Source organism: Bubalus kerabau, chromosome 4 (assembly GCF_029407905.1).
Source record: "Bubalus kerabau isolate K-KA32 ecotype Philippines breed swamp buffalo chromosome 4, PCC_UOA_SB_1v2, whole genome shotgun sequence".
Classification (NCBI taxonomy): domain Eukaryota; kingdom Metazoa; phylum Chordata; class Mammalia; order Artiodactyla; family Bovidae; genus Bubalus; species Bubalus kerabau.
Window position 1 is genome coordinate 21,336,034 of NC_073627.1, and position 26,335 is coordinate 21,362,368.

Below are 26,335 nucleotides of genomic sequence, written 5' to 3' on the forward strand. Positions count from 1 at the left end.
TTTCATGGCTGCAGTCACCATCTGCAATGATTTTGGTCAGGTCTTGTATGGGACCATTTATTATTTGAATAATAATAAGTGAATAGATAATACAGTCATATGGTTCAAAGCTTTTAAAAGGGTTTATACTAAGTCCCCCCTCCTGAGTCCCTTCCACCTGGATGCCCTCCAGAGGCAACCCTTGTTACCCATGTCTTCTGAATATGCATCTATAAGATATGAAAATATGTATTTATATGATCTTTCCTTTAAAACACAAAAGGTGATGCCCTATACACACTTCTGTACCTTGCCTTGCTCTTTAGAAGATTGGTTTCTAGAAAGAAATATGATTGGTTTTATAGCTATGTAATATTGCTTTGTAAAACTGTATTCGAATTTATTTAATGAATCTTCTAGGAAAGACAGTTCTACTATTTCCAATCTCTGGATACTTGTAGAGAGACCCTGGATCCAGACCTATTCCATCCACATCTCCAGAGGGACAGCCTGTGGGGGAGGCTCCACCCCCAGACGCCCTGGCTCCTTTGCATGATCACACGTGATTGGACAACCCCTGGCCCCGTGACAGGTCTTCTTGCCTCGCTCCCTAGGTGCCCACCCAACCTCCCCCACTGGCTCCTGCAGTGTGCAGAGGCCACAGGTCACACAGAGACCTGGCACAAATGACCACTCCTCATTACCGCTGCGCCCACAAAGCCACCTCAAGTGCTCCCTAGAGCTGCTGCTGTCTCCATGACCACTCCTGCAAGAGGATGCAAGACAGGGCATACAAACACATTGCCCCAGGACTGGGGAAGGGGCAGCCTTCAGACACTGGACACAGATGGGGACTGTCCTCTCAGCTAGATGTCCCTTGCATTTTCAGACTTTCACAGGCCTAGAGTCAGGAGAGGAGACCAGAGTTGAAAAATGAGAGCTGATAGAGAAGGCAATGGCACCCCACTCCAGTACTCTTGCCTGGAAAATCCCATGGATGGAGGAGCCCGGTGGGCTGCAGTCCATGGGGTCGCTAAGAGTCCGACACGACTGAGTGACTTCACTTTCACTTTTCACTTTCATGCAATGGAGAAGGAAATGGCAACCCACTCCACTGTTCTTGCCTGGAGAATCCCAGGGACAGGGGAGCCTGGTGGGCTGCCGTCTATGGGGTCACACAGAGTTGGACACGACTGAAGTGACTTAGCAGCAGCAGTTACCCTCTCCACTGGGTCTGTGGTGATGCCCTCTGCTTCCCCCACCCCTTCAAGAGCAGGCTGGGTGGGAGTAGATCCAAGGAGAGTTCCTCCCCCCGGAAAAGGCTCACTGTGAGTGTGTGTATGTCTGTCAGGGTGTGTGTGTGTGTGTGTGTGTGCGTGCATTGTCGGGGGAGAAGACAGCTGTTAGAGCCAACTGTGGGCAAGGCCAACCAGTCTCACCCTGGAGTGATTTCTCCTCTGGAGTCCACCACTAACCCCTGTGTTCAGTACAATACCCTCCAGCATATTTGGCTGTTTAATTAAAGTTGAATAAAACTTAAAATCCCAGGTGTTAGATTAAAAAAAAAGAAAAATGAGAGCTGAGGAATATCCGCTGAGGGCCAGGAGGTAAATACCAAGATAGAAGAACAGGTAAGAACAGGAGAAGGCAAGGCAAGAAGGAAGAGAAGAAGGAGGACCAGGATGAGAGGAAACAAGGGCCAAAGAGCCCCTTCCAACTGGACTCCTGGATTCACAGTCCTGGCAGGAATCCTGTCGGCGGCCATCCCCTTAGAAAGCCCGCATCCTCCTCTCCCACCTGAGGACTGGGGAGTCTCAGGAGAGACCTTGGCATGGCCTAAAAAGCTATGAGAGCACAGAAAACCAAAAACAAAAGGATAAAAAAGCAAAACACATAAAAACCAGGAAGCGATTGGAAGCGTTTAATAATCATTCCAGGCTCCTCACTGGCCATTCCTCTCCTCTCTGCGACAGGAACCCAGCAGGTTGGGGTCCACAGGGCTGAGACAGCCCTGTCTCTTGCAGCACAGGCTCAGGATACTCCCAGCAGGGAGGGAAGCAAGGGAGAGAAAGGACCCTGGAGGGTGAAAAGAGAGAAGAGGGCACAGACTCCCCAGCTCCCAGCCCTTCTTCTCCCCCACATTCCCTGGCCCTGGGGCCCCAGCCATATTCCCCATTCCAAGGAACACCTAGGAGGAGAAGTCCCCATGGGAGAAGGCAGGGAGGCCAGGGGCACGGGCAGCAACCTGGGGCAGGCAAGTCAGGGAGTTGACCTCACAGGACCCAGCATCCTGGTCTTCTCAGCAGTAGATGGAGTCAGCAGAATTGATGGAAGGGTCCTCGTCAAAGAAGTTGTAGGGTCGCAGAAAGTAGCCCACACTGTTCCCCACTGTCACCGTGTTGGGAATGTCCTCTGCATGTGGGATGTGCAGGAAACCAGCTGTCACCCAGGCCACCAAGTCCTAGTGGGGCAAGAAAGAGGGTCATGAGGCATGGCGCTGCTAAGGACACCTCTGCCTCCCACAGGATTCACTTTGGGAGCTCACCATCACTCAAGAGGGTTTTAAGTTTTAGACACATTTTCATAGTAGCCCAGAAGTCACAGCATAAAGGATGAACTTCACATTAGGAGCAACACCAGCCTCCACTATCCCAGCCTGCAACTGCCATCTCTGACATTTCCCATTACATCGCCATCAGCCTACCCATCCCAAGAGAAATGATGACACCCACAGGCTACTTCAACACCTCTCCTGACTCTGCGATAGTTCCCAAACTGTAACTGAGAGGAGGTGAATGGAGGAGGGAAGATCATGTTGTGGGTGACAGAAAAGGCTGACATTTAGAAATTAATCCTTTATACCATCTCACACCAATCAGAATAGCTGCTATCCAAAAGTCTATGCTATGCTATGCTAAGTCACTTCAGTCGTGTCCGACTCTGTGTGACCCCATAGACGGTAGCCTACCAGGCTCCCCGGTCCCCGGGATTCTCCAGGCAAGAACACTGGAGTGGGTTGCCATTTCCTTCTCCAATGAATGAAAGTGAAAAGTGAAAGTGAAGTCGCTCAGTCGTGTCCGACTCTTAGCGACCCCATGGACTGCAGCCTACCAGGCTCCTCCATCCATGGGATTCTCCAGGCAAGAGTACTGGAGTGGGGTGCCATTGCCTTCTCTGATCCAAAAGTCTACTAACAATAAATACTGGAGGGGGTGTGGAGAAAAGGGAACCCTCTTACACTGTTGGTGGGAATGCAAACTAGTACAGCCACTATGGAGAACAGTGTGGAGATTCCTTAAAAAACTAGAAATAGAACTGCCATATGACCCAGCAATCCCATTACTGAGCATACACACCTAGGAAATCAGAATTGAAAGAGACACGTGTACCCCAATGTTAATCGCAGCACTGTTTAAATAGCCAGGACACAGAAGCAACCTAGATGTCCATCGGCAGATGAGTGGAAAAGAAAGCTGTGGTACATATACACAATGGAATATTACTCAGCTATTAAAAAGAATACATTTGAATCAGTTCTAATGAGGTGGATGAAACTGGAGCCTATTATACAGAGTGAAGTAAGCCAGAAAGAAAAACACCAATACAGTGTACTAACAAATATATATGGAATTTAGAATGATGGTAACAATAACCCTGTATACAAGACAGCAAAAGAGACACAGATGTAAAGAACAGTCTTTTGGACTCTGTGGGAGAAGGCGAAGGTGGGATGATTTGAGAGAATAGCACTGAAACATGTATATTATCATATGTGAAACAGATCACCAGTCCAGGTTCAATGCATGAGACAGGGTGCTCAGGGCTGGTGCACTGGGATGACCCAGAGGGATGGGCTGGGGAGGGAGCTGGTAGGGGGGTTCAGGATGGGAAACACATGTACACCGATGGCTGATCCATATCAATGTATGGCAAAACCACTACAATATTGTAATTAGCCTCCAATTAAAATAAATTAAAAAATACTAAAATAAAATCTAAAATAAAATAAATTAAAAAAATAAAAATAAATTAATCCTGTAGTGGTGAAGACAGAAGCAGAGAAGTTTTAGATATAAGAGATGTGGTCTTCCCTGGTCATTCCAGCCCTTCTCAATCCTGGGGCCCTTAAAGGACTCAGTCCACAGAGCTGAGACAGAAACTGCTGCTGCCTCATGAAAAAAGGCTGGAGCCTCAGCCAGGGTCTGCAGATGAACTCCCAGCTTAGGAAGTTTCCCTCCACAGGTAAGGACCAAATCCACAAAAGCACAGAAGCAGGAGTCAGCTCAGCCCTTCAGGTGATCACGGGCTTTCAGGCCCCCCACCAAGGGAAGGTGGGGCTGATCTCTGTGTCCCCCACAACTCCCTCATCTCCCACAGTCAGCTGACCTTTCCAGCAATGGTCTCATTGTTGATGAAGTCAGTAAAGTCCACGGTGGGAGTCCAGGGGTCATTCTGATTGAAGATGCTGGAGCTGCTGGGCTCTGTCTCCTTCCTCTGGGTCATGGCCAGCTGGTACCTAGAGATGCTCTGGTCAGGGGTCCATGGTCACCGTCCCTGTCCTGCTTCCTGATCATCATGGAAGGGACCTGAGCCCATGGACCTCAGGTTTCCCCTCTCGGAGGAGAAGGGAGGAGCAAGAGCTGGTCAGGCAGCTGCCCTGCCCCCTCTGGAGCCTGCCTGCTCCTGGTTTCAGAGTAGGAGCCAAAGACAAGGCCAGACTGAGTGTGTCCCTTGCTTCCCACCTCTCACCCAAAGATGTCCCCAATCTTTCAGGCCCTCTACTGCAATCCTTGCCTCCCCCAGGGTGTCTTACCTCCCACATCCAAATCCACCTTGTGGTGGGCACTGTGGGTGTGGACGGTGCCCAGTGTGTTCTCCCGAACCTGGTTTCCATATCTTCTGGCAGCACCAAAGTGGAACACTGAGCTGATGAAGCCCATGGCATGGAATTTGACTTGAATGGCCCCACTGGGGTGAAAGATCACATCCCAAACATAGTCATAGTTGAACAAGGTCAACACAGATCTGAAGACCAGCACAGTCTCCACAAGACCCCCAAAATAGTGAGAAAACACATCTGAGTGGTGTCACCTCAGGGGCAGGCCCTTGTTCTGCTCAAACACAAAAGGCATTGTGTAGGGTCCTGGGGGCTTGGGACTCCAGAAGAAAGTGCCAGTCCACATAGGTGGCCAGATAGGGGCAGTCGACGCCACGGGTCAGCGGCGTGGCAAACTTGCCCATACCAAAGCCTCGATCCATGTAGCCATTCACCATTGCGACTGAGGTATTCCCACCATAGACACCAGGACCTCTTGAAGGCTGATCTCATAAGCCAGCCGTTCTCCCTGGAATTGAATGTAAGAGATCCTAGGACCACTGAAAGCTCCATGGCCAAAGGAGAAAGTCCACAATGAGGAGGTCACCTGACTGCCCTGGACTCTGAAGCGGGCACCCTGAGGATGGAACTGTAGAAGGGGAGCTGGACCCGGAGGCACCTGGGACTTCAGGGACAAGGACCCACTGTACCATTGTCTGGGATCACCACCACATTCACCTGGCCAGCCTCAAACTGCTCCTCCAGCTGGGCCAGACTCTTATAGTAGCGGCCCTGAATGAACACCTTCTGGATGGTCCACTGGTCCACTGGGTCCAGAGCCTTGTGATCTACCAGCAGCTCCAACCCCACAGGGTGCAGGTAGATCCCAGATCCTGAAATGTTGTAGTAGAGGCCAAACCATGTGGCCCTGACTGGATGCTGCGGGGAGCTGCAGTCAAGATGACCAGGTTCCTTCCTCCTTGTTTGTAGGAGCAGCAGTGGTGGAGGGCACCAGCAGCTTGGGGCAGCTCTCTGTCGAAGATCAACTGGTCTATGTCCAGGTACTCTCGGGTAAGAAAGGGACGTTGGTAATGTGGCAGGGGGCCCCCATGACGCTCCACGGTCACATCCCGCATGTAGGAGGGCTGGGGCAGAGGCCCCACCACCAGCTCAGTCACATTGGCTGGGGTTGTCCGCCAAAGAAGACGATGGCCAGTGCCTCCCGGGCAGGTGGGGGGCTCCCCCTGTCCAGGTGGGCCAGGGCTGCAGCCTTGGGGGGCAGCTGTAGCTCTACCAAGAAGACACAGTTGTCTGAGGTTTGGGCCTGGTGTGCATCCACCAGGCCTGGACCCAGCTTCTGGGTCAGGAAGCTCATCACAGTCATCAGCTCTTCTCGACTCAGGTCTGCCAACAGCTGGCTTTGTTCAGGGTGTGTCCAGGGCTGGACACTGGGGGATTTGGAGGGGCAGCAGGGAGGCAGACTGGGATGACATTGCTTCCCAATGCCCTCCTCACTCCCAGTACCACATTCCTCCCTGCACATCACCAGAAGAGCCCACAAGGACAGAAAAATGAAGATGAACATCACTAAAGCTCTGGCTGTCTTCAGGCTCTTGATTTGGAGTGCAGCACGCATGATGGACAGACCGACAGAACTGGGTGCACAGTGCCTCCTTCGGTGTCTGTAGGTTCCTGTCTTTGACTTGTGCTCGGGTCAACGCGTTATATGTACACTAAGGACAAACAGCCAAGGAGAGAGGGTTGGCAGTGGTTGGAGGCTGGGGCGGGGCAGTGATCAGGCCAGGCTCAGAAGATGCAGCTGAGGTTATAACCTAATTTTAAGTGGCCCGTGTCAGCCTCTGTCCTCCTGTTTCAAATCAAACACTCAGCTTCCCTGTTGGGGAACAAAATGGGGGAGGGATGGGTGTGCGAGACACAGCTGGAGGGAAGAAGTGGTAGAAGTGATGTGTCCCGGGGCTCTTTTTCCACTCTCTCGATGGAACCTTGCTCCTTGCTACATGGCTGCAAGCAAAACTCTCCTGTGTTTAGCCATCCAGCCAGATTCCATCTTCCTTCCTCTAGTCCATGAAGCCCTCTGATGAGGGCTCCCATGCAGCAACCAGAACCCTAATGGCATGCATAGGAGCCTGGAGATTCATGCTGAGAACACGAATCACCTGTAGGGAGCTAGGGGGCTGAAGAGCTGAGCCAGGTCAACGTCTTGGAGATCCTGAGCTCCCGGAGTCACTAGAGGAGAGCCTGAGGGGAGTGAATCCATTCTGAAGCTGGAGGGGGTGGGAAGTTGCAGCTTACAGAGACCCCCCCACCCCTTGAGCAGAACTGATGGACCACACCAGATGTCAGGGTGCATAATACCCTGGCTGTGAATTTAACCTCGCTGTCCACAACCTTCATCCCCAGGAAACCCTTTTCCATAATGCTGCAGAGGCAGAGAACAAAGTCATCTCCATTTTTAGGCAGGTGATGCAGGGGAGACACCATCTTCTGTACAGCCAAGTACTGTGGGAACCAGGAGAGACTGAGGTTCCAGAGGTGGGACATGCTTCCCTGGTGAACTGGGGGAAAGTCCTTTCCAACCTGGACATGTTCAACACCACTTTCCCCAGAAGTCACCTTAGTTGACATTGCAGACAGAGTATGTTTTCTGGAGGAGAACAGACAGTACATCCCAGCCAAAAGGACCAGAAGGCGCAAAGAAACTGAAGAATCAGTACTTGAAGCACTTGACAAGGGCAGGAAATGGCCAAGGTCAGCGCATTGGGTGTGAGGTGGAGACAGGAGTTGGTGGGACAGCAGAAGAGATCAGGTCAGGAGGGCTTGTGCAGTGTGTGGGTCTTAAGCAAAGTAGGCATGGCAGAAAGACAGAAGTCTGGGTACATGTGAAACCAGGGAAATCAACCTCAGAAAGGTCAGGTTCTCCAGATACCAGCCGCTTCTGCAACCAGCTCTATTTTGATATGGAAATTCCACACACGGGTCATTTTGTGACCAACCTGGGGCCTCGGACTCTTACATCAATTGAATTGATAAAGAGGCCGGTGAAGTAAATCAAATGAGAGTTAACTGGTACTCAAGCTGCAGCAGGAAGGAGCAAGAACAAAACACAGGTTTCCTTGCTTGCCCTCTGTGGCCTGGTTCCTCCAGTGGAGTAAGAGTGGGGACACATCCATGGAGCGGACTGAGGGCTGGCTTAGGTGGTCTGCCCACCCCTTTGGTGGTGCTGTGTGCAGGGGTCATGCCCAACCCTGCTCTTCTCCTTTCACCTCAGAAGCAGCAATACATTTCTGTGTTTTTTGTGTCTCATTGTTCATAACTGCCCGGACTGCCCAGTGCTTGCAGATATTTTTAGTCTGTTACAGGTTGTTTGTATTCTGTTTTCAAGGAGATATCTGTCCAGGTGCCAAGTGTAAGCATTCCAGTACAGGGTCTCTGGCCCTAGCCTGTCTCAGTTTGAAATAGTTCATGTAGACTTTGTAATAAACGGGTGGACAGAATCTGAGGTCAAACCCGGCCCTGGCCCCATGGCAAGCCTTTCCAGCCCAGGAACTTCATTCTGGATCCTTGGATAAGTGATGGTGTTTCCTCCCAGCTTAGAACACATTGTCAAGAGGAACACTTTTTGTCCCGACCAGTGTTACCAATCACAGATCAAGAATGTCCACTCTGGTGGGGATCCCCAGGTCTCCTCAGTTCAGTTCAGTTCAGTTGCTCAGTGGTGTCCGACTCTTTGCGACCCCATGAATTGCAGCACACCAGGCCTCCTTGTCCATCACCAGCTCCCAGAGTTCACCCAAACGCATGTCCATCGAGTCGGTGATGACATCCAGCCATCTCATCCTCTGTTGTCCCCTTCTCCTCCTGCCCCCAATCCCTTCCAGCATCAGAGTCTTTTCCAGTGAGTCAACTCTTTGCATGAGGTGGCCAAAGTACTGGAGTTTCAGCTTTAGCATCAGTCCTTCCAAAGAACACCCAGGACTGATCTCCTTTAGAATGGACTGGTTGGATCTCCTTGCAGTCCAAGGAACTCTCAAGTGTCTTCTCCAACACCTTGGTTCAAAAGCACCAATTCTTCTGCACTCAGCCTTCTTCACAGTCCAACTCTCATATCCATACATGACTACTGGAAAAACCATAGCCTGGACTAGATGGACCTTTGTTGCCAAAGTAATGTCTCTGCTTTTTAATATGCTATCTAGGTTGGTCATGATTTCCTTCCAAGAGGAGAGGCAGTAATGATCAGGGAGTGGGAGGGAGAGCTTTGGCCTGACCTTAAGGAGGAACTGATATAGCAGAAGGTGCTCCTCTGCCCACCTTCTCTAGAAGCGTCTTGCTGTCACATTGCTTCCTCTGAATTCGTGTCAACCTAGGCTTCACAATCATCATATCACACACCATAAACAACTGTTTGAAGGTGTTTCTGTTGGACAGTTACTCAGGGGAAAGGAGCTACACATCCTGCTTCCTCTAGTAAGTCTTATTTCCCTTTGGACAAACTTGCCCGCAGCCTGTGTGAATGTGCCAAAGGTGACTCGATCCCTGGGAGCCAGGTGCCATCCCCAGTCCCCAGGCTGGGCCCCAGAACGTGCTGCCTGAGCCTGCCTGCTGTCCCAGAGTCCCCATGAGGCCAGTGGAACCGCTCTGGATGCCCAGGTCACTGTACTCTGATCTGCACCCCAGGGGTACAGCTGTGGCTTTATGCTGAGAGAGCACCGAGTGTGTCAAAGACAGAAGCGAGGACAGCGACAGGAGGCAAAGGGTCAGATGAGGCCAGTGACCTCCAGGACAGAGAAGAAGTGAGGAATCTGAGCAATGTGGCCGGGGGTGTTGGCAGGACGTGGTGTCTGATTGGCTGGGTGCGTGAGAAAGGATACAGACTCTTTGGTGACACGAGGATGCCAGGTCTCCATTGGGTGACTTGGGAGGTGAGGGGCCTTCTCCAGAAGGACCTACAGGAAGAGCAGCAAGTTGAAGGAGGATTCCAACAAGCTTGAGGTGAGGCCTGTGGGAAGCCCCAGCATAGATGCCCAGAAAAAAGGCCATTGGGTCTATATGTTTCAAGGGCCAGAGAACAGCCTCTAGGCTAGAAATAGAGATTTGTGTCAAACAACAAAATGTAGTCATTGCTTAGATGATAAAGAACCTGCCTGTGATATGGGAGACTAGGTTTGATCCCTGGGTTGGGAAGATTCCCCAGAGAAAGAAATGACCACCCACTCCAGTATTCTTGCCTGGAGAATTCCATGGACAGAGGAGTCTGGCGGGCTACAGTAGATGGGGTGGCAAAGACTTGACACGACTGAGCAACTAATGCACAAAGATAGGAAGCCTGATTCACTCAGAGAGGACTCTGCAGAGGGGAGAGAGGAGAGCAGGGCCAGAGTCCAGAAGACGCCTATGTGTGGGGCTGAGCAGGTTGGTGGGCACGGTAAAGGCAAAGGAGCCGGCAGAAGAGGCTGAGAAGCAGCCAGCATGCCCCAAGAGGGGTCAGAATGGGAGGAGGTCATGACAGGCGAGAGTTTTCAGTAGGGACTAATCAGAGAGGACCAATGCCACCCAGAAGTCCAGAAAGTGGCGGCTGGAAGAGACTGTGATTATGCATCAGCATTTGGAAGAGCGGGATAAGGAGGGACTGGGTGGGAAAGGGAAGCTGGAGGCGGGAAAAGGAGAGCTGTCCTTGGAGGAAGGCATCTGAGAAGCACAAGCTGAGGGAAGACCCTGTCCTGGAGAGTCAGGGTCCTGGCAGAGACTTAACGAGATGTGAGTCAAGAGCTAGTCAAGAGGGAGAGATATAAAGTTCAGGGAGAGGGTTGGATAAATGAGAAAGAACATTTTTGGGAGCAGCTGGAGGGGTGGGTTTCCCCTTAAAACAAGGAAACAGGCTGTAGAATTAACGAGCCCATTCTCACTGATATGTGCTGTGCTATGTTGATTCAGTCGTGTCTGACTCTTCGCGACCCTATGGACTGTAGTCTGCCAAGCTCCTCTGTCCTTGGGACTCTCCAGGCAAGAATACTGGAAAGGGTAGCCGATTCTCACTGATGAGTTTCATCAGAGAAGCTGTCAGCAGGACCTCATACACCTTTTTTATTTGGTTAAGGGTATCCCCTTTTTCTAAACCCACCAAGCATTGTATAAAGTATACAAGGATCTTCTACACAATTATTAGTATCTCATCACCACACAAACTACTACTGATTTTTGGCTGGGATTTTACCTTATTCAGTAACTGAACCTGCCAGGTGGTAAGTGTTCCTAAATATAGCAGTGCTCTGGGACTTCTCGGATGGTCCAGTGGGTAACATTCCCCTGCTCCCAGTGCAGGGGCCCTTGGTTGGATCCCTGGTTGGGGAACTAGATCCCACATGCTACAGCTAAGATTGAAGATCCTTCATGCCACAACTAAGACCTAGCACAGCCGAAGAAAGAAAGAAAGAAAAATATTAGAAAACAACAATAACAACAACAACACTTTAAAAAAAAGCTGTAAGCGGGCATCCACACACTCACAGGCACACTCCACTTGCAAACACTCACAGCCTTGGTCTGGACATGGGAGTCAAGGCAATGACTTGCGACTTATTCAACCAGGCTGGGGAAGGGGTGGACACCGCATTTCTTTCTTCCTCTTGCCTCCAGCACTGACTATTGTGCAACTGATAAGAAAAGGAGCCAAGAGGAGGTGGAGACTACACATAAGCATGTCACGGAGAAGTTCAATGGCAGGTCAGAGAAAGAAGAGGCATCAAGGCAGTATCAGAACCACAGAGGCTACAGCACCCATTTTTCTCCTCCGTCTCAGTCTTTAGCCCCTCATTCCCTCAGTCTCTCTCCTCTGTCACTCTGACTTTCACTTCAGGTGATGTTATAAATTCACCCACCCAGCACTGGCCCTCTCTCCTGACTGAGGGCTTTCTCCCTGTTCTTAGGAAGCTTGCTTCTGGTCAGATCACCTCCATCCACTGTTGACTCAGAAGAGAACCTGGGCTTGGAGCAGGATAGAAGGGAGCAGAAGCGTCTGTGCTCCCTGGATATGATCCCCCTCAGGTCAGAAGCTGAACAGCATGTGAAATCTGTTTCCTGTCCCTCACTGCCCAGCCCTGCCTGGGCTTCCAGCAGGTGGAAGTCACCCCTCCCCATTGCCTCTCATTCCCCCTCTTTGAAGTGAGGCAGACAGGGAGAGTGAGCAAGAGACAGCAAAAGAGATTTCTTGACATTTAACATTTTTTCCTGGAGATATACAGGCAAGAAGAGACAGAGGGATCACCAGAGGCCACACCTCTGTGCAATGCAGGAGACCCAGGTTCTATCCCTAGGTCAGGAAGATTCCCTGGAGAAAGAAAAGGCAAGACACTCCAGTATTCTTACCTCGAGAAGTCCATCCATGGAGGAACCTGGTAGGCTACAGGCCATGGGGTCACAAATAGCTGGCCATGATTGAGCGACTAAGCACAGAGGCCACACCCATTTCTCTGGGTCTCAAACACTTGAAAAAATTGAGTCCCTGGGCAGAGTACCCTCCCCCACCCTACCCCTTCCCAAAAGACAAGTTACTTTAAAGAATGAAGTCAGAACTTATTTAGCCCCATTTATTATTTGAATAATAATAAATGAATAGGTAATACAGTCACATAGTTCAAAATTCAAAATGTACAAAAGGATATGTAGTATCAAGTCTCCTCCCTCCCAAGTCCCTACCTCCTTGTTCCTCTTCACAGAGGCAACCAGTGTTACCCGTGTCTTCTGAATATGCATCTATAAGATATGAAAATATGGATTTATATGATCCTCCCCCATAAAACACAAACGGAGGTGAAACACAAATGGAGGTGCCCATACACAATTCTGTGCATTGCCTTGCTCTTTAGAAGAGTAATTTCTATAAAAAGATATAGTTTTATAGCTGCGGAGTATTTCTTTGTCAAGCCATAGTAGAACTTAACAAATGTTCTAGGGAAGCAGAGTTCTATTATGTCCGATCTCGGGACATTTGTGGAGAGACCCCGGATCCTGTAGGGACAGCCTGTGGGGGAGGCTCCACCCCCAGAGGCCCTGGCTCATTTGCATGCTCACACGTGATTGGTCCGCCCCTAGCCCCATGGCATGGTGTGACTGGTCTTTCTGCTTCTCACCTTTGGCTCTCACCCAGTCTCTCATGTTGGCTATTGCCAAGTTCAGAGGACCCTGGTCACACCACACACCTGGCACAAAATGACCACTCATTACCACTGCACCCACAAACCACCTCAGGTGCTAACTAGAGCTGCTGCTGTCTCCATGACCATCCTCTGCAAGAGGACGCAAGACAGGCCTATACAAACGGGCAGAAAGAACTGTGGGGAAATACCCTGCCCCAGGACTGGGGAAAGGGGCGGCTCCCGGACACAGGGAGACAGACGGGGACTGTCCTCTCAAGCTAGATGTCCCTTCCATTTTCAGACTTCCACAGGCCTAGAGTCAGGAGAGGAGACCCGAGTTGCAAAGTGAGAGCTGAGGAACATCTCCTCAGGGCTGGGAGGTAAATCCCAGGTTATAAGAATAGATAAGAACAGGAGAAGGTGAGGCAAGAAGGAAGAGGGAGAAGGAGGACCAGGATGAGAGGAAACATGGGCCAAAGAGCCCCTTCCAGCTGGACTCCTGGATTCACAAGCCTGCCAGGAACCCTGCCCACGGCTTCTAGGCAACCATCCCCAGAGAGACCCCGCATCTTCTTCTCTCAAGTGAGGACTGAGGAGTCTCAGGAGAGACCTGGCATGGCCTAAAACCATTTGGGGAAAGCAGAAAGCAAAGACAAAAGAAAAGAAAATGAAAAACACCAAACCGAGGAGTCTTCTAGAAACGTGTAACCATGACTCCAGCCTCTCAGCTGACTGTTCCTCTCCTCTGCGACAGGAACCCAGCAGGTTGGGGTGCACAGAGCTGAGAAGCCCCTGATTCAGGCAGCATAGCTTCAGGATGATCCCAGCGAGGTGGTAAGCAAGGGAGGACGATGGAGGAGAGAGAGGACCCCAGGGCATGAGGAGGGAGAAGAGGGCACAGGCTCCCCAGTTCCTGGCCCTTCTCCTCACACTCCCAGACCCTAGAGCCGCGGTCACATATCCCATCCCAGGGAACACCTAATTGGTGAAGAAGCCCCCATGGGAGAAGGCAGGGAGATCAGGGGCACAGGCAGGAGCCTTGGGCAGACAAGCCAGGGAGTTGACCTCACAGGACCCAGCATCCTGGTGTTTGTGGAAGTGGATTGAGTCAGCAGAATTGATGGAGGGGTCCTCATCAAAGAAGTTGTAGGGTCGCAGAAAGAAGCCCACACCGTTCCCCACTGTCACCGTGTTGGGAATGTCCTCTGCATGTGGAATGTGCAGGAAACCGGCTGTCACCCAGGCCACCAAGTCCTAGTGGGGCAAGAAAGAGGGTCATGAGGCCTGGTGCTGCTAAGGACACCTCTGCCTCCCACAGGATTCACTTTGGGAGTCCACCATCACTCTCAGTTCAGTTCAGTTCAGTTCAGTCACTCAGTCGTATCTGACTCTTTGCGACCCCATAAATCGCAGCATGCCAGGCCACCCTGTCCATCACCAACTCCCGAAGTTTACCCAAACTCATGTCCATCAAGTCAGTGATGCTATCCAGCCATCTCATTCTCTATCGTTCCCTTCTCCTTTTGCCCCCAATCCCTCCCAGCATCACCATCACTCTAGAGGGCTTTAAACCTTTTTTTATAGTAATCCAGAAGTCAAAGCATAAAGAATCAACTTCATATTAGGAGCAACACCAGCCTCCAATGTGCCAGCCTGCAGGTGCCATCTCTGACATTTCCCATCACATCGCCATCAGCTGACCCATCCCAAGAGAAATGATGACACCCACTGGCTACTTCAGCACTTCCCCCGACTCTGGGAGAGTTCCCAAACTGTAACTGAAGGAAGGAAAATGGAGGAGAGTAGATCAGGTTTGGGTGGCAGAAAAGTTCAGCATTTGGAAATTAATCCTTTAGTGGTGAAGACAGAAATGGAGAAGTTTTAGATATAAGAGATGTGGTCTTCCCTGGTCATTCCAGCCCTTCTCAATCCTGGGGCCCTTAAAGGACTCAATCCACAAGCTGAGATTGAGAGAGCTGCTGCCTCTTGAGGAAAGGCTGGGGCCTCAGCCAGGGTCTGCAGATGAACTCCCAGCTTAGGAAGTTTCCCCCCACAAATAGTGAGCAGATCCACAAAAGCACAGAAGCAGGAGTCAGCTCAGCCCTTCAGCTGATCACGGGCTTTCAGGCCCCCCGCCAAAGGAAGGTGGGGCTGATCTCTGTGCCCCCAACCCCTCCCTCTTCTCCCACAGTCAGCTGACCTTTCCAGCAATGGTCTCATTGTTGATGAAGTCAGTAAAGTCCACGGTGGGAGTCCAGGGGTCATTCTGATTGAAGATGCTGGAGCTGCTGGGCTCTGTCTCCTTCCTCTGGGTCACGGCCAGCTGGTACCTAGAGATGTTCTGGTCAGGGGTCCATGGTCACCGTCCCTGTCCTGCTTCCTGATCATCATGGAAGGGAGTCGAGCCCATGGACCTCAGCTTCCCAGCTCATCCACACCCTCACCATGATGTCACCCTAGTGTGCAGCCGGCTTCCTGTACATCCCACATCCCACCTAGTGGTTGGCCAACATTTTTTTTTTTTAAAGATACGGTGCTTGGCTGATCTTTTTCTTTGTGTTTCTTTTCTTTTTGACCTGAGCCCAACATCTTTTCATGTCCTTTTCCTGTTGATCCCTTTGGATTTCACAGCATCAGGAAAACAGGAAAGACTTATCTGCCTGGGCCTTAGCCTTCCAAGGGAAACATGTGTCTACTGTAGGCCTTTTGATAACCAGGAAATGTTTTGTGCTCTTACCTCACCTCGTGTAGATTTTGAATTGGGTTCCCAATTGCCCCTCCCAGCATGTGCTTCTCATCTCATCCACCCGCCTCCAACAGTACACACCACCCACCTCCCCCAGCTGATGGCTCTCTCCATGGAGCTGTTCTGGGGCAGCGGCCTCCCAGCAAAGCTGACCGTCTGGATGCGATAGCCGCGAGGGTGCCCCCACTTGTTGCTCTGCTGGCTGGCCAGGTACAGGTAGCGAGGGGAGGCCCCTCCCAGGGGGAAGGCGGCCTGCTCCTCAGTCTCCAGCTGCTGCCGGGTCACCTGCAGCCTCTGTATCTGGTGCTCAGGGCTCCAGGGTACCGTTGTGGGGACAAAAGCCATGTCCTCAGCCCAGACCCAGTTCTCCAGTCCTGGAGGGGTGAGAGGATGAGGAAAGGCTGGTCAGGCAGCTGCCCCACCCCATGGACTCTGCCTGCATCTGGCTTCAGAGTGGGGGCCAAAGAGACCAGACTCACTGTGTCCCCTGCTTCCCTCCCCTCATCCCAGGATCTCCACATCTTTCAGCCAAAGCTGGTGACCTCTGAAATATTTCTTCGAGCATTTCACTCCTTCCTTGTTTCACACTTATTAGTGAAGACAACTGTGCTCAGTGCTGGGGACACTCTGATGAATGCAACCTTACACTTCTGTTCTCACAGAAGTCCGAGGAAAGCCAAGCCCTAATGAGCCTACAGTGTGAGAGGAGCACATTCAACATTCACAGTTAGAGGAACCCAGGTACAGGCAGGAAGAGAGGCAGTTCTGGTCCACATTTCAGCTCGGCCTTAAGGATGTCACCATCTGAGATGGCATAGCAAGGTATTCAAGGCTGGAGCAAAAGAGGAGCAAAAGCAAAGAAGCCCAATTGTCACCTATTGTGTGTGTTTCCAGGGACACAGAGGGTGAGGGTGTAGCTAAAACAGCAAAGGGAAGCATCTGGAAGGCAGATGGCAACTGGCCTCTGAAAGGACAGGCCTGGCTGGTCCTTTTGCAGTTGGGAATCCATTAGTGACGGGGAAACTGGGAAGTGTGTGAGGGAGCAGGCTGTCCTGGGCCGATAGGTCCCTCTGAGCACAGGGTGAACCCTGGAGTCGAAGTAGCAAAGAGAGGCCTAGCGCCCAGCAGGGACGACAGGAAGGCCAGGCGACGGGTTGGAGATATTCAGCAGCAGAACAGAAAGAAAAATCTGGTGATGAAATCAATGTGGGGAGCAACAGTGAAATGTCATGGACTCCTAAATATCCCATTACCTTGGCTCTCTGTGACCACCAACTCCAGAAACTTTTTGGAATATTCCACAGTATCCTCTCTACCCTTCATATTTAAATGTATTGTGCCCAGAAATGAAAACTCAAGAAGGAGAAGGGCCCACCTGCCAAGGAAATGTGCTCCTGGGGATATCCGGAGCTGGCCTACATGTGCCAGGGACTCAGCAGAATGCACCCAGATCTTCCCCAACACCACCACCGCAGGCAGACACAGATAAGCCGCAAAACACATGTCTGCCTCACTCAAGTTGGGCCCGTATAGGTGCCAGGGAGGGAGGAGGGCAAAGAGGACCCTTAGCCTGGATACTGTCTCTTCTCTAAGCTTAGCTTTTTCCCAAGATTTTCTGATGAGGTCATGTGGATGGAGTCTGGTATCTCTGTACCCAGCCAGTGAGCTAAGATCACAGGGAAATTCAACAGTCAACTCTCTCCCATCCAGCTAAGAGAAAGCATGAAACTCCAAAACCGCATACCCACATCTTCCTTTCCTGGGAAACCTCCATCAAACCCAAAGCAAATAGTGAGAACTCCTCAACCCCCTGTACAGAATCAATGCCTCTACCAGCATGTCTTACCTCCCACATCCAGATCCACCTTGTAGTGGGCACTGTGGGTGTGGACAGTGCCCAGTGTGTTCTCCCGAACCTGGTTTCCGTATTTTTGGGCAGCACCAAAGAAGAACGCTGAGCTGATATAGCCCGTGGCATGGAATTTGACTTCTATGGCCCCATTGGGGTGAAAGACCATATCCCACACATAGTCATAGTTGAGCAAGGTTGACACAGATCTGAAGACCAGCACTGTCTCCACAACGCCCCCAAAATACTGGGAAATAAAATCTGAGTGGTGTCGCCTCAGGGGCAGGCCCTTGTTCTGCTCAAACACACAAAAGGCATCGTGTAGGGTCCTGGGGGCTTGGGACTCCAGAAGGAAGTGCCAGTCCACATAGGTGGCCAGATAGGGGCAGTCCACCCCTCGGGTCAAGGGCGTGGCGAACTTGCCCATGCCAAAGCAGCCATCCATATAGCGAGTGAACATTGCTGCTGGGGTATTCCCACCATAAATAGCCACGGCCTCTTGCAGGCTGATCTCATAAGCCAGTCGTTCTCCTTGGAATCGAATGTCAAAGATCCTAGGACCACTGAAAGCTCCGAGGCCAAAGGAGAAAGTCCACAATGAGGAGGTCACTCGCCTGCCCTGGACACTGAAGCGGGTGCCCTGAGGATGGAACTGCAGAGGTGGAGTTGGACCCGGGGGCACCTGGGACTTCAGGGACCAGGACCCACCTGTGCCATTGTTTGGGATCACCACCACATTCACCTGGCCAGCCTCAAACTGCTCCTCCAGCTGGGCCAGACTCTCATAGTAGCGGCCTTGAAAGAACACCTTCTGGATGGTCCACTGGGCAGGGTCCAGAGCCTTGTGATCTACCAGCAGCTCCAACCCCACAGGGTGCAGATAGTATCCAGCCCCTGAGATGTTGTAGTAGAGGCCAAACCAGGTGGCCCGGTCACCTGATTGCAAACCTCGGGGCGCTGTGGTCATGGTCACCAGGTTCCCTCCTCCTTGTTTGTAGGAGCAGCAGTGGTGGAGGACACCAGCAGCCTGGGGCAGCTCTCTGTCGAAGATTATCTGGTCTATGTCCAGGTACTCTCGGAGAAGCACAGGGCGTCGGTAATAGGGCAGGGGGCCCCCATGACGCTCCACGGTCACATCCCGCATGTAGGAGGGCTGGGGCAGCGGCCCCACCACCAGCTCAGTCACATTGGGCTGGGGTTGTCCGCCAAAGAAGACGATGGCCAGTGCCTCCCGGGCAGGTGGGGGGCTCCCCCTGTCCAGGTGGGCCAGGGCTGCAGCCTTGGGGGGCAGCTGCAGCTCTACTGAGAAGACACAGTTGTCTGAGGGTCGGGCCTGGGCTGCATCCACCAGGTCTGGCCCCAGCTTCTGGGTCAGGAAGCTCATCACAGCCATCAGCTCTTCTCGGCTCAGGTCTGCAAACAGCTGGCTCTGGCCAGGGTGTGTCCAGGGCTGGACACTGGGGGTTCCGGAGGGGCAGTGGTGAGGTTGGCTGGCTTCACCCCCATCTCCTCCCCTGCCAGCTATTAAGACACACACCAAGGCAAAGATGGTGATGACAGCCAGAGCAAGGAGCACCAGGGTGGTCTTCTGGTTCATGGTCCCGTGATTACAGAGACAGAGGATTGAACCAAACTGGAAACGTGTTCTCAGGCCAGCAGAAGAGGGTCTCTTTTGGCCCCTGTATTGACGGTTCCTGGACTCTGGCTGAGGTTTTCAGTATTCCGATGCAGAGGAAACAGAAGGTGGGGAGAGCATGGGAAGGCAGGAGGCGGGGTGGGGCGGCTGGGGCGGGGCTAAGGCAGGGCCCCAGCGATTTCCACAGCCCTTACATGGCTTTGTCTTCCAGACTCCCAATTCAGATTCTGCTCTCTGGGTCAAGGGAGCTCTGGTGTACGGGGAAGGGGTGGTGGGGATTTCAAAATAATGCAGCTAACCAGAATGAGCACAGAAATGCATAGAAATGCCAGAGGGGGGCAGCCCCTTGTCCCCCTCAACCCCTCTTCTTTCCCCAGCCCTCACTTTCCCAGGGCCAGATGTTTCCTTTCCTGCAACTGGAACTATTGTCCTCCTTCCAAGAACACCCCCCACCCCCCTTCTTCAGTTTCCCAAGCAGCATTTCTTGGCCAGGTCTGTCCCCCTTGCCCCCTCTCCTCCCTGGCTAATTTCCCTGGCCAGAATCCCTAATATTCTCTGGGGGATTCTAGATACTTCAAAAGTCAAACAGAAGAAATTCAAGTAAAAATCTCATAATACTCTTTATTATAAATTACACACACCATGAGGTTTTTCAAAAATTCTATTTTTCCATTTCAATGCACATGCATAAAGAAATGTCTGGTATAATGTTCACCAAATGTGAATACCAGCTATTTCTGAGTGGTAGGATTTGTGAGGGTTTTTGCCTGAATATTTTAATAATGGCATCATTTGTATAAATTCATCATTTTTAAGACAATGAATTGGAAACAGGAGTTTACCAACAGGGTATATGGGGGTTTATGTGGTAAGAGGCTATTTCCCAAGGGTCGAGTGTCAGGAGAGCAGGAAGTGGAAATAGGAAGGAAGGTACAGGTCTTAGCACCACCACCACCCTGCCCTGCCCATGTTCCTCCATACACTCAGGGCTACAAGTCTTGGTAAGAGAAAGGCGGCAGGTCCGGGACACAGGCTGCCAGGTGGGGAATGCAGGCCACATGATTCACACTGCAGAGCCCAGCATCCTGGCCTTTCTCAAAGTAGACACTGCCAGGGGAGAAGATGGAGGGGTCCTCATCAAAGAAGTTATAGGGTCGGAGCAAGAAGCCAACTCTGTTCCCCAGAGTCACTGTGTTGGGGACATCCTCAGCGTGGGGGATGTGCAGGAAGCTGGCTGTAACCCAAGCCACCAGGTCCTGCAGGAAGAGGAGGAGCTGGAGATTTTGGAGGCGAGACCCAGAGAACCTCCCCTCAGCCACAATCCCCAGTCTCCAGCCCCAGGCCCAAATAACAGGCTTCTCATCCATGTTAGCAGCTGTAGTTTGGTCTCAGAGCTAATCTCACCCTAGGAGGGAAGAGCCATGTTGGTCATCAGGGGACTCCCTGGCCCCTAATCTAACAGCTGGAAACCTACCATACCCTCCATCCTACAGCCATGACTCTAGGCTCAGGGGAGCCCTGGTCCTCTGCCCCTAGGACTACCAACCTCTCCTAAGAGGGTCTCATTGTTGATGAAGTCAGCAAAGGCCGCAGAGGCTGTCCAGATGTCATTCTGGTAATAGATGCTGCTGCTCTGGGACTCCTCCTCCTTCCTCCGGGTCACCACAAGCTGGTATCTGACCAGGAATGTTGTAGGAAGGACAGTGTCAGGAAACATCAAGGGCCTGGACAGCCCAGAGAGCCTTTGGATCAGGTTCTGTGTGAGACTGATTCCCGTCCCATTATCTGCTTGGATCTGAGAGATCCAGGGGTGAAGGGTCCACTGAGGTTAGTGAGCTGGGGTCTCTTAAGAGCTGGGATGGGAAGGGGACCAGCCCTTCCCTACCACCCAGTTCCCCGGGGCCCTCCTCACCTCCCCCAGCTGAGGGCCCTCTCCATGGTGCTGTCCAGCGGCATGTGTATGCCAAGAGGGCTGTGGATCTGGATTCGGTACCCGCGCTGATGACCCCAGGCATTAGTCTGGTTGCTAGCCAAGTAAAGGTAGCGGGGAAGGGGGCTCCCCAAGAAAAAAGCCGTCAGGTCCTCCCTTCCCAGGACCTGCCGAGTCAGCTGTGGGCGCTGCAGTTGGTGCTCCGGACTCCAAGGGGCTGCCACAGGTTTAAACACCACGTCTTCAGCTACCACCCAGTTTTTCAGCCCTGCCAGGGTGAGGGGAGGGAGAGGAGTTCCACACCAGGTGAGACAGGTCCCTTGTCATCTCGTGACACCCACTGCACTGGCCTGAAAAAGGGCTGCAGAGCGCAGCAGACAGCACTCTGCACTGGGAACCAGGTTTGGACTTGAGGGCTAGCTGATCTTTTTTGAACCTGTCTTGTCCAATAGCTACCACCGGTTACAAGCGACTCTTTCAATTTAAAACTTCAGTTCCTCAGTCATACTAGCTACATTCCAAATGCTCAACAGCTACCTATGGTTGGTGGCTAACAGACTTGACAAGTCAGGCGTGTATTTCTATCGCTGCAGAAAGTTCTGGGCCCTGGTCTATCCAATAGACCTTGGACCAATTATTTGCTTCTCTGTAGTGAAGCAAATTTGATTCAGCTTGTGAATCTCTACACTAGGCATAAAAAAAATTGTTCTATGGCTGAGCTCCATAAATGGAAAAGCACACACAGGTGGCTAACAACATTCTTCTAACTATGAAAGGGATTTTTGTCTTGGAGAAGCTGGCTGGAAAAACCTGATCCCCTCTTCTGGTGCCCTGCATCCTCCTCCTGACTCTGAAACTTTGTTTTTCTTCTCGTCTCAATTTGGCAGGGACCACTTTGTCTTTTTCATAAATAAATACATTTGTATTTTTAAATTGTCTGGGGTGATCTCTGAAACACTTATACTCTTTCTGCAGGTTCAGACTGTCAGTTCCTTCCAGTCTGACTTCCATGAAGGTGCTGGCACAAGGGAGCTGTCTTGAATGCAGCCAGTGCCCTGTGTGCAAGCGCCTGACACAGCCCCTGGCCCACAGCACGAGCCTGCGCTGCATGCTTTAAGGATCCAGTGTTACTTGATTTTACATCCTAAGACAAGGCTCTTTAACGTCAAAGTGCTGGAGAGAAAACTTCACCATCAGAAAATAGTCATATACCAAATCTGTCAAAGAATAATCTAGTTAATACTAGCATTTCCATCATGCTATTTTCTTAGCTCTCCTCCCCTCCACCTCCACAATACACACACACAGAGGCACATGTGCCATCTTTACACTCAAGAGGATATGAAAATGTTTCACAAGAAATATGCTGAATTACGGTGCATTATATATGGGGAGCCACTTTCTGACCCATCTCCCCCCATCCTCCTCGATTTCTGTAACTGTAAAATAGACAGGGCCCGGCAGATTCCAAATTTTCTCTCTGGGCGAATAATCTGATTTGGTTAATTATTTTCTGAACTGGACAAAAATCTGTCAAGAGGACAAAGTCCCCTTGGTGCTTAGAGCCCTACTTGAGAAATCCCTCTACATTTGCATCAAGCCTGTTACAGACCTGCCATGTCACTGGAGAGCCTATTGTGATGATGCATGCTGGCAGGAATGGGCTGGGCCTCCCCAGAAGGCGCCTGGGTCCCTATGCTGTCTCCCTAGTCGTCTGAAATCCTGTGGGAGCAGCCCCCAGCCAGCGCCTCCCTCTCTCAGGCTCCGGCACTACCTCCACTCTATAAACCTCTTTAGATGCTGCTTCCTACCTCTGCTCATCCCCTTGCTTTCCCCACCTCCACACTCTCTCAGAATAACGAAGAACTCAGAGCCCCAACTCCAGCTGCATCCAGCCCGACAAGGCCAGTTCCCTACCCGCAGACAGGCTAAGGCAGCCAGCTAGCCCAGCACGGCCATTATGTTTCGTTTTAAAATTGCAGGTCAGAGGGGCCAGGCAGTGGAACCCTATCTTCTGCTAAACACCTAGCAGACCCAGCATCTAGGCTAACTGCAGTCAAAACACTCACATCAGTTCCTGCTGTTGCCACAATAAACTGTGGTACTGGAATGCCACCCTCTTACCTCTTTGGGCCTGATGTGGAGGTCTCCCTTCCCTCTGGCCCACCCCAACTCTCCGTCCTCATCCCCCGGGGCACTCACCTGCCACATCCAGGTCCAGCTTGAAGTGGAAGGCATGTGTGTGCACCGCCCCCAGCACTCGCTCCCCCACGCGGTTCCCAAAGAGGAGGCTCTCCTCTCCCCCGCTCAGGAAAGCTGTGTTGATGTAGCCCGTGGCATAGACCCGCCCTTCGAGTGCCCCATTTGGGTGCAATACAAAGTCCCAAATGTAGTCATAGTTGCCTACAGAGGACACAGACCTGACTACGAGGGCCGAGCCAGCCAAACCACCATAGAAATGACTCTGAAGCTGATTGTGGTGCCTTCGGAGGGGGAGTCCCTGGGCCTCCTCAAATACACACACAGCCCCTGGGAGCAGCTGGACTGCCCCTTGACCCACCAACACGTGGGTGTCCACCATGGTAGACTGATAGGGGCAGTCTACTCCCCGCACCAAGCCCCGGCTGTGACGGCCAAGTCCATAGCTGCTATCAAGGTATCTGGTCATCATGGTCTTGGGCGAATCGGCACCATAGACAGACAGACACTCCTGGACACTGACTTCATAGGCCACTCGCTCACCCTTGAACCGAACATCAAAAATTCTCATGCCACTGAATGCCCCATGGCCAAAGGTAAATGTCCAGAGGAAAGACTCCACCAGGTGCCCTTGGACGCTGTACCGGGAGCCCTGAGGTGAGAACTCAAGAGGGGGGAGAGGACCTGGGGAGACCCGGGAGCGGAGAGATGAGGCCCCATCTGGCAGGGGTAGAGGAACTCTAACCACGTCCAGCCGGCCAGCCTTAAACTCCCATTCCAACTGACCCAAGTCTGCATAGTAGTGGCCGAGGTAGAAAACTTGCTGGACAGCCCAGTGGGTAGGGTCCAGAGCCCTATGGTCCAGCAGTAGCTCGAGCCCCACGGGGTGAAGAAAAATCCCGACACCTGAGATGTTATGGTAGAGGGCTATCCAGGTAGCACGGTCCCCTGAGCGCAAGCCACGAGGGGTGGCATGCAGAGCCGCCAAAGTGGAGCCATTGTAGTTGAAGACAGAAGCCAGGAAGACTGGGGCCTTGGGGAACTCCACCTCTTTCAGATGCGTCCACATCTGGGCAGACTCGGTTGCCAGCACGGGGCGTCGGTGATACGGCAGGGGGCCCCCATGACGCTCCACGGTCACATCCCGCATGTAGGAGGGCTGGGGCAGCGGCCCCACCACCAGTTCAGTCACATTGGGTTGGGGTTGTCTGCCAAAGAAGACGATGGCCAGTGCCTCCCGGGCAGGTGGGGGGCTCCCCCTGTCCAGGTGGGCCAGGGCTGCAGCCTTGGGGGGCAGCTGCAGCTCTACTGAGAAAATGCAGTTGTCTGAGGGTCGGGCCTGGGCTGCATCCACCAGGTCTGGCCCCAGCTTCTGGGTCAGGAAGCTCATCACAGCCATCAGCTCTTCTCGGCTCAGGTCTGCAAACAGCTGGCTCTGGCCAGGGTGTGTCCAGGGCTGGGCACGGGGGGATACAGAGGGGCAGCGGGGAGGCAGGCTGGAGCCACCACGGCTGGTCAGCAAGACATAGGCCAGGGCAAAGATGGTGATGAGAGACAGTGCCAGGAACACAAAGACTACCTTGAGATTCATGGTGAATGCAGAGAGCTGAAAGGAGAGTCCCACCAGCTGCTCCTTCCAGTTACTGACATCAAATCAGGGTTTATATTCAGGAGGATGGATAGGAATAGCGAAAACTCCACCCTGTGGGTTGGACGGGAAATTTCTGACCTTGATTTATATAATTCTGCTCCAATTTTCTGTTCTGTGGTTTGGCTCAAGGTACGGCTTCCACGTGCATCGCCTTGGCCCATCCCTGAACTCCTCCCAGCAGCACGGTCAGTACCCACTCCCAAGCGCCATCATTTAGAGCAGATTAGAGGGCATTTGTATACACGCTAAACTCTACCTTCTGCCCAGAATGGGTCTGAGGAAGAATGCAAATCTTAGATGCCCGATCAAGTCCTGTGAGCTACATGCAACCACTCTGGCCACTTTCCTACCTTCTGGCAGGCACTACCCCCAGTATTTCCAGGATCCACTGCCCAGTTCAGCAGTAAGCACTGTGTTCTGCCAGATGCCTAAGGCCAAGCCCTTGATCTGTAGTCTCAGGCCTCTTCCATCTAGTCGGTTGAGAAACGAGTGGTGAAGACCGGGCCACAGTAGTTAATTTGTATACCATCACAGGTCCCGAAGTGGCATGACCTCAGGGGACTTACTTATCATGAGACTCAGTGTCCTGATCTATAAAGAAGGGATTAAACTACCCTAGAGATTCATGGAGAATCAATGTGATCACGCAGATAAAGTGCTTCACAGAGCTTGACACGGGGCAGGCATTCAAAAACGGTCAGCTACAGGTACTGATCTCTGAAATAGAATAGAAGAGATGTTCCTCCACCATTCAAGACCTTAAGTGTTTTTTTTGTAAAGACGATGGATCCCAGATCAATGGATATCAGTAAGCTACTCTTCAAGGTGGAAGTTAAGGAAACTTTTATTTCAGAGGGAGCTAAGATCCCAGACAGCCCTCCAAGTCATTTGAAAGCCAAAACCAGGAGTCCCTGGCATATCCTCAAGAAACTTAAGACATTATTCAGAGAGAAGTATTGTATAAAGAAAACGATGGGGTGGGGTATGTCTTGAGCCAGGTGATTCCCCACACATGGAACTACAGCACCCTCTACTGACAGTTCAGGGTATTACTGGAGAAGGCAGGAAGGAGCCGGGAGCTTGTCAGTGTAGAAGGCAAGTCAGGTTTGAGAAGAGTTATCTGGTGGCTCAGACGGGACACAATCTGCCTGCAATGCAGGGGACTGGGGTAGATCCTGGGTCAGGAAGATCCCCTGAAGAAGGGAATGGCTACCCACCCAGTATCCTTGCCTGGAGAATTTCATGGACAGAGGAGCCTCACAGGACATGACTGACTTGCACTTTCTTTCAACTTGCGTTTAATTCAGACTGCACACAAATGAAGGACCCACTCTTGCCTCTTGGTAGGCAGAAGCCTCAGTCTTTTCATTATT

The 26,335-nt window shown here is 51.8% G+C and overlaps 2 protein-coding genes and 1 pseudogene across 2 annotated transcripts; all 3 read right to left on the minus strand.

Annotated features, from left to right (window-relative positions):
* Positions 1 to 1,645: 1,645 nt before the first annotated feature.
* Positions 1,646 to 8,942, minus strand: LOC129650804 (primary amine oxidase, lung isozyme-like; annotated as a pseudogene).
* Positions 8,943 to 12,364: 3,422 nt separating this feature from the next.
* Positions 12,365 to 19,267, minus strand: LOC129648950 (membrane primary amine oxidase). Its single transcript, XM_055575801.1, has 4 exons — positions 17,544 to 19,267; positions 15,786 to 16,071; positions 15,152 to 15,281; positions 12,365 to 14,205 (listed from the first exon to the last, which is right to left on the minus strand). Exons 1-4 carry the CDS (start codon positions 19,141 to 19,143, stop codon positions 13,930 to 13,932), a joined length of 2,292 nt encoding a protein of 763 aa, XP_055431776.1. The 5' UTR covers positions 19,144 to 19,267; the 3' UTR covers positions 12,365 to 13,929.
* Positions 19,268 to 19,777: 510 nt separating this feature from the next.
* Positions 19,778 to 26,334, minus strand: AOC2 (amine oxidase copper containing 2). Its single transcript, XM_055575802.1, has 4 exons — positions 23,315 to 26,334; positions 21,095 to 21,380; positions 20,729 to 20,858; positions 19,778 to 20,438 (listed from the first exon to the last, which is right to left on the minus strand). The coding sequence occupies exons 1-4, from the start codon at positions 24,900 to 24,902 to the stop codon at positions 20,172 to 20,174; spliced, it is 2,271 nt and encodes a 756-aa protein (XP_055431777.1). The 5' UTR covers positions 24,903 to 26,334; the 3' UTR covers positions 19,778 to 20,171.
* Between the last annotated feature and the right edge of the window lies 1 nt (position 26,335).

Excerpts from the sequence above, each read along its gene's own strand:
- AOC2 (XM_055575802.1), bottom strand. The coding sequence starts at position 24,902 with ATGAATCTCAAGGTAGTCTTTGTGTTCCTGGCACTGTCTCTCATCACC. Across the intron at positions 21,381-23,314 it reads GCTGGACCTGGATGTGGCAG|GGCTGAAAAACTGGGTGGTA; the intron begins GTGAGTGCCCCG and ends TCACCCTGGCAG. Across the intron at positions 20,439-20,728 it reads ATGAGACCCTCTTAGGAGAG|GACCTGGTGGCTTGGGTTAC; the intron begins GTTGGTAGTCCT and ends CTCTTCCTGCAG.
- LOC129648950 (XM_055575801.1), bottom strand. The coding sequence starts at position 19,143 with ATGAACCAGAAGACCACCCTGGTGCTCCTTGCTCTGGCTGTCATCACC. Across the intron at positions 16,072-17,543 it reads GGTGGATCTGGATGTGGGAG|GACTGGAGAACTGGGTCTGG; the intron begins GTAAGACATGCT and ends TCACCCCTCCAG. Across the intron at positions 15,282-15,785 it reads AGAGCCATCAGCTGGGGGAG|GTACCAGCTGGCCGTGACCC; the intron begins GTGGGTGGTGTG and ends GAACATCTCTAG.